General features: G+C 32.8%; 1 protein-coding gene across 1 annotated transcript in view; it reads left to right on the top strand.

The window, feature by feature from the left end:
• LOC106473237 (tuftelin-interacting protein 11-like) overlaps positions 1-7,540 on the top strand; it is a gene marked incomplete at its 3' end in the record, with an annotated part of 40,927 nt that overhangs the window by 16,394 nt on the left and 16,993 nt on the right. Inside the window, exons 4-5 of the mRNA XM_022401711.1 lie at positions 5,052-5,156; positions 6,280-6,483. Coding sequence (XP_022257419.1) covers positions 5,052-5,156; positions 6,280-6,483 — 309 coding nt within the window. The remainder of the gene's footprint in view (positions 1-5,051; positions 5,157-6,279; positions 6,484-7,540) is intronic.

Here is a 7,540-nt window from a genome sequence, read left to right as displayed (position 1 = left end):
ACCCCTGTGTATAGTGGTAAGTTTTCCCATCTTTGCCTTCCTCTTACCTATCTTCCCTTCATTTTTCTCTGAAGCAATACACCATGATACTGATAGTTTTTTGTTTTGTTTTTAGATCTATAGATGGTACTTTTTAATACCTTGATCAGGGTTTTGTCTTCTGCTTTGTCCCTACTTACTTAATTCCTCTGTTGTTGGACCCAGGCCCTGTTTGGATACTTGCTCATTATACAATCTCTCTCTCAAAACCTATTTTCTTTTCCTTCTTGCTTGTAGTTGTCATAGGTATGATCTTTATGCATTGGATTTCTCCCATACATTGTTTCACAGATCTTCTTGATCTTGTTCCCTCACTACTCATTTCTTCCTGAGTCTTGTGCAGCTCTTGAGGGAGATAACTCCTCCTCTCCCATTTCTCTTCTGCCAATGTTGTCCATCTATGATTGTACTGATCCTAATTGTCTTTTGTGCCTTGTGCCAGCAATCAGGTGTTACTTTGCATGCACATCTCCATTTCAGGGTTCCCACAATAATTTATTCTAGCCATGGGATCTCTCCTCTTCCAGGAATCTGTCATCCTCTACACTTGCCGATTGGATTCATCTACACAGTCGGTTGTATATTCGTCCATGGATTTAGATGATCTCATGCTGTATTATGTCTCATCACATCCAGTCTGTTATATGACTCACTCTCTGGCCTTACACTTTTGATGATCATTGAATGAGATCTTTCATGCTGGAATGTGGAATACACCCAACTCCTCCATCTCCCATCATTCTAACAGTTTTGACTCCCTCAGGATTTTGCATACATCTAGTCGCCATTCTCCAGTCTACTCATTGTCTATGTTGGGTAAATGCCATTTTTACTTTCTTACCCATTTCTACTCTTGTGATATTTACTTCTCAGAACCCATCCAATAGCTGATGTTGCCTCACAGTGTTTACATATTTCCCTAAACTTGCATTGTGTCTGGGGTAGTGGAAAACAATAAACCCATCTGCCATGGCACCAAATGTTCCCACTGTTGAGATGGAGTTTTTTGCAAGATCACTTAGGTGGGATAATTATATATAGAAAATTAGTACGTACATAGCATTGTTCATTCTATATTTTACCTTCCATGGAAAAAGCCAGTGCTGGGGAATTTCCTTGGCTTGCTCTTGCCAGCTTTTCAAATTAGATTTCATGGTTATCCGTTGCACTTTCTTCATCTTTCAAGCAGTTAGGTTTGATTGGGTCTGGGCACCTCTTCATTGTTTCTTCACTGCAAATTCCTCACTACCTAGTCATTGAGTGGAGAACTAGAAACCCTTGCCACTAACAAGTGGGCAGCACAATGAGTTGGGGAGTAGGGCAGTGGGGTGCAAGTCACTCTGTTATATAATATGCCAATTTCCTGGTGGTTTGGCCAACTGGATGGGGCACAGTGTTGTCCTCCTGTGGCACGAAGGGACCTTTGTCCCCATTCCTGTCATGTATGGTGACTATACGATACAACAGAACCATACCAAACTCTACATTCTGATAATTGCTTTTACCACACTACACCTCATACTAAGTCAACCAGTTATGTACAAGTGCTCACTTGGTTGTGCACTTTCCATCCATCCCTGCGACACGTTGACTTCTTTGCCTTCCTTCAATCTTACTTCCATTCAGGTGAAGAGTATGCCCTGCATGAGATGGTTACAGTCTCCCATGAATGTTGCCCCTCTAGTAAGCCCCGACTATAGGGTGTCACACTTTATGGGTTTTCCCTTTCAGTTGCCTTTGTTGAAAGGAGTTCATCCAGGTTTTCACAATTGCACCGGCCCCTCCACCACATTAGGGTGGGATTCTAGCTACTGTGTGCAAATAGGTAAGAATATTGTTTCGTAAGTTAACATTTTCCTGACCTGAAAATGTATTTCTGATAGAAAGATACCTATCTGCTCACCTTCCTCCCCACTACTGATGCACATTATTTTTGTCAAATCTAGGAATAAAGTTAATTTTGAGAGCAAGTGCTTGTGGAGATCTACTGTGCATGGAGTATGTGTCACCCTTCTGTTGCTGGAGGACTATTAATTATCACTTGATGATCACATCATACACTAGTGCTGTTCACATTAAAAAATGTGTTTAGTTGGCAGATAAGGCTAGTGGCATACATAAAATCTCAAAGGCAGAGGCAAGAGGAATAACTATTGTATGAAGAGAGGTATCTATTAGAAATAGATTTTCAGGTAAGGAAAATGCTAACATTACCATGTGTCATACTTTTTCAAGTTACCATCTGTTTGTTGTTCACAGCAGTAAATCAACAACATGGTGGTTTAATAGTTTGTCTGCACTCTAATTTCCAAAGTTTATTTTATGTAATGTGTGGTAACATTTGTAAACAAATTATAGAAATGGACTTCACGATGGAATATAAGGGAAAATATTTAGAAAATGTAGTTGCCATAATTTAACCCATTCCAGACGAGGCAAAGGCCATGTCATTGCGTTTAACTCTCATTGAAAATTTTATGGAACTACTATTTCATGAATTTATGTCAATAAATTTGGTATCAAACTGTAGATTATAATTCAAATTTTAGTATTATACCTAGCTCAACATCTTAATTTAAAAGTAAATATTAAAAAAATAAAGTTAAACATTGAATTTTGTGTATCGCTTGGTATGTTAAATGCAGCACTGGTTCAAATTAGATGTTTGTGATGTCAAAATACTAATCCTGTAGTTTGTTATGAATTATGAACTCAAATTACTGATATTGACAAGCTAGAATATAAAATAAGAGCCTCTTTTCAATTTGTTGTGATATTTCTCATGTAATAAATCAAACACAGTGGCACCCCACCCACCTCTTTCCATTTCTGGAAATGCTCCCTTATATACACTTACTTCTATATATGATATGAATGACCAATCAGTAGCTCAAGTTATTCTCAGCCATTTTAACGGGCTTGGCACCATTTCTTTCTTTTTAACCAATATTTCAACGAGGTAGGGTATGTTTTTATTCTGTTTGAAATTTCTTATTTGTTTAGAGTAAAATACATCTTAGTTACTAAGCTTGATAAATTATAGAGGAATTATATGGAATTGATGTAGTAATTATGATTTTTTGATTATTCAACTGTGTATATAAAACCTAAAAACATTATTTTGTTTCATATCCTTCATGTGCAAAATTTTAAAAGGCTTAGCAACATACATCAAGCAGCAACCGAGTACAAAGTTCATAACTGGAAGAGATAATTGTTTGCTTTACTTCTTTATTTACTGTTCTATGTTTTAAGAAAAATAAGTTTAAAAACTTATTTCAATAACCTATATACATATATAATGTATAATAATTGAAATGTGACTGTATTTTACAAACTACTAGTCTACTAAAACACAGCCAAGACAGGTCACTTTGTAAAGACTAAAGGTCAGTTTTATATTATTGGATAGGGTAACATGAGTCAGTATAATAAAAATAATAAATATATATAAATGTATAATGTTATGAGATTTAAGATATTTAGTCTAAACATTTGTGTTTTCATGTTATAATTTGTAGTCATTCTAGAATGAAAAAGGCATAGTTTGTATTTATTTTCTAATTTTTTAACATGGTTATGAGATCGGTCAAATTGACCAAACCCGTACAGAGATTTGTTACTGAAAATAACAGGTAAAATATAAAGTTTTTTCGTAAGAAATGTTTGATAACTATCTGGATGTTATAATAATTTCGCATGTGAAATTTGAAAATTTTCTGATGCATAAAAATATTTTTAATCTTAAAATGAATATTACTTTGCATGTTGGACGGGTAACATGCGAAAAGAAAAAATTATACACGAGAAAAACATTACGTCATAAACCTTATCACTTAATTAAAAAAATTTTATTATGCATATGAAAGCATTGTAATGTCTACTGATAATCTGCCAAACTTTGTTAACATACGCTTACTAATTTAAAGGTTGTAGCATGAAAACTATAACAAGCACAAAATGGTTACGAGTTTAGTCCTAGGGACTGAGCTCGTGCTGCAAGAGTTAACCAATTACCGATGAAGAACTTTAGACAAGCCTGACCGTATACGTCTGTAATTGTATACCCATAGTTAAACAAACCATTTCATGATTTGGGTGATTTTTCTGTGCTATATTGATTAAAGAAAGCTATAATGAAATTTAATGTTTAGGTTATTAGAGGTTAGGGCCAAGTTAAGGATCTTGTAGACTGTGTTCTTGGATATTGAGAAGAATATGGCAATAATATGTTTAGGAAGGTCCTTCCTTCCTTGTCAAATAGCATAGTTTTTGTAGATATTTGAACCCTGTCCTTATTGGTAGGATTGACCTATGAATGAAGTTGTGACATTACATAATTTTATCCTTTAATTGATACAGGTTGCACAACTGTTTTGTCTTGTAGTATGAGCAGAAATAACATCCTTTGTGGCAGCACTAAGAGACTGCAATGTTTATGCATATTTAGGTGGCATTTTGTGAAATATGTATAGAGCTAAACGTGTTTTGATGATTCATTGTACTTGGCTTTATAGCTTTTAATGTGATCTAGTGATCTGAAGTGCTAAAGTAATGATGCATGTTTTTTATTGGCAGAGAAATAAAAGAACTTGTGCGTTGAAATTGTAAAAATCAATGAAATCTGTTTCCATCATTGCATTTTACTAGTTTGGCTATATACAACATTTTATTGTTGTTGTAAGACTGTTTGACATCTTATAATACTATTGTACAAATATATTCACGAGTGTAGCCACTAATCTTTGAATGTGTTTGATATAAACAACTTTAAGAATCACAAGAAATTCTTTATTAACAATATTTTATGTTATAGCTGTGTTTTTTTGTGGACATATCTTAATTAAGAATATAATATGAAACTATATCGAAAGATTTTGGTACAATACATTATCTAAATCATTTGCAAGTTTTAATGACTTTATTTCAAAAATTAGTGTGAAATTGATTTTGAGAAAAAGTGATTTGTATTTTCCTGTTTAATATATGTAAACCATATCATATATATGTGATCCTTCTTAGTGAAATGTGTATTAAGGCATTTTATGCTATGTTATAGAGAGATTGGGGACTGGGAAAGACACACACGTGGTATTGGTCAAAAGCTACTACTTCAGGTAACACAGTCTATCAAATCAAACTTGGAAATAGTGTACCGTACTTTCACACATCTTTATCTCTGTTTAATGAAATAATAGTTTTCATTAAGATTTATTTATGAGATCTGCTGTTCACCCCTTTTATTATTCCTGTTTCATACATGTCTAAATATATTAACAACATTTTTTTGTACATTTTTGTCAAAGGTTATTTATTTTTCTGTAGAAACAAAAAGTTTCATTAGATACAATGTTTTTTAACCCTTTCTGATCCAGTAAGCATGTTTCAAATGTCAAGTGCACACCTACATATCAAATTTCAATAATTTTTTACTCAAAAAAATTTTAGATTTGACATTTTAAATATTTATACACTAAGTTGCAAAGAAAAAAAAAATGTTCTGACATTTTTTTCCTTTCCACAAGATATTTCTGTTAATTTGTATTTGATCAAAGTGGTGACTGCTATGATTGGCAAATTGAACTATGAAAAGAAGTATGTTAGTGAATTTTAATGAGGTTTTAACTGATTGTATGTATAAAATGTAGTTTCTGATTAACAATAAAAAAAGTTAAAATTCTAAGCTGAAAGAAGTATTGCTAATGTTTTTTGAAACAGTGTCTATCAATAAAATGGTGGAAATTTCTCAACATAAAAAATTATAGAAAAAGTAACACAAATTGAATTATTGTTTTTAAAACCAATACTAGTTAGTAAGTTTTGTGCAGTTTGGTTAAGTATTTGCACTATGAAAAGGAAAAAAATTCAAGGGATGTCAATGACACCTCCTTGGTCTAGGAAGGGTTAATTACAGTTTGATTTCAGGTGACAGTCTATCTATAAATCTTTAAAAACTATCAGTACTAGTAATTAAAGTACAACGTACTTTTGGGTTTTACCATGTAAGCAGCATATGAACATAATATGATTGAACTGTGTGATATGTTAAAATATTTCTTAGACAATTGTAGTAACAACTATATATTTGAAAGTATTTTTTTAAATTAAATAGACATTATATTGTCATTCAATTATTTTAATTGTAGGCCAAAATTTTGTAAAAGATAAATCTTAAGTTTCCCTTCCAATTAATTTAATAAATTTACTATGAAATTTAATGTGTATGGGTTTTTTTACCAGATGGGCTATCAACCAGGTAAGGGTTTAGGGAAGGAATTACAAGGAATTGCAGCACCTATTGAAGCCAAACAGAGAAAAGGCAAGGGAGCTATTGGGTGCTATGGACCTGAGCATAAGCAAGCTCCTATAAAACTGACATCTATGGCTTCAGATGAAGAGGTTGAAGAAGAAGTAAAACGACCTAGACAGTGGAAAAAGTCAGGGGTAAGAAGCCCAAGAATGTAAAACATAGGATTGTAATTGTATTATTTTTCTGCATCATGCCATCGATAAATTTGATAAAAAAAAAGTTTTCTTATCACAGGCTTGGAGATATTGTTCTTTTCCATAGTGGAAATTTGTTGATTATTCTTTTTTTGTTGATCTTCTGTTCAAATCTGGCAAATATATGGCATTGCTGAAATGCTTTGGTTGACTTGCCATGGTTTTTGTATAGTGCAAAAATTTTGTTAGGCATTTAATAAGTTATAGAGTGTAAATTATAGAAAATGATTATTAGAACATTTAGGAAAGTCAAGAGGATCTGAGAATTTTCGAGTAAGTCAAAAGTTTTAAAGTCTTTTTGAAAAATTCAAATTTGTAGCTTTCGTTTACTGTTTATCATTTTTAGTGAAATTTATGTCAAATGATTAGGTTATTAGAAGATTGTTTATTTGTGTAAAAATTTTTTTACACACATTGACCTGAAGACGAAAGGTGAAAGACTTTCGAAACATCGTCCTTTATACTTGTGTTTCAAAAACAGGCAGTTGCCGTTCATTCAACTAAATTTCATCAAGAATACTTTGCATAAACAATTTATCAAAGAATCCAATCTCTTATTAATTTTTCTTTCAGGCATTTAAAACTGGATTCCAGTGAAATACCAACAAACAAATACTGCTTAAAAACCTATGTGGCTTGATTGACTCTTAACCATGCAAACTTGTCTTAAATATTGTGTTTATGCTTGTGTACTCATCTCTGAACAATGCGTATCTATTTTTACCCTGAAAATATTAATTAAAGGGCTGTTGCAAGTCACTCCTCATCATAATTATGAACATTAAGGGATGTTGCAAAATAAATCACACTTTTTTCCCTGAGAGCATAGCAAAGTAAAATAAGATTTTAATTCAATCAAAAAAGTAATTCCAAGCATCAATATTGCTTAATTGGGCCACCATTGTTCTCACGCATGAGTTTTAATCAATTTGCAAACGATTTCAGCAATGCAACAAACGTGTCTGTTTTGGTAGCTGTCACTGTGAGCACATCAGTG

Source organism: Limulus polyphemus, unplaced genomic scaffold (genome assembly GCF_000517525.1).
Source record: "Limulus polyphemus unplaced genomic scaffold, Limulus_polyphemus-2.1.2 Scaffold5995, whole genome shotgun sequence".
In the NCBI taxonomy this organism is placed as follows: domain Eukaryota; kingdom Metazoa; phylum Arthropoda; class Merostomata; order Xiphosura; family Limulidae; genus Limulus; species Limulus polyphemus.
This window is presented reverse-complemented; position numbering and strand designations above follow the sequence as displayed.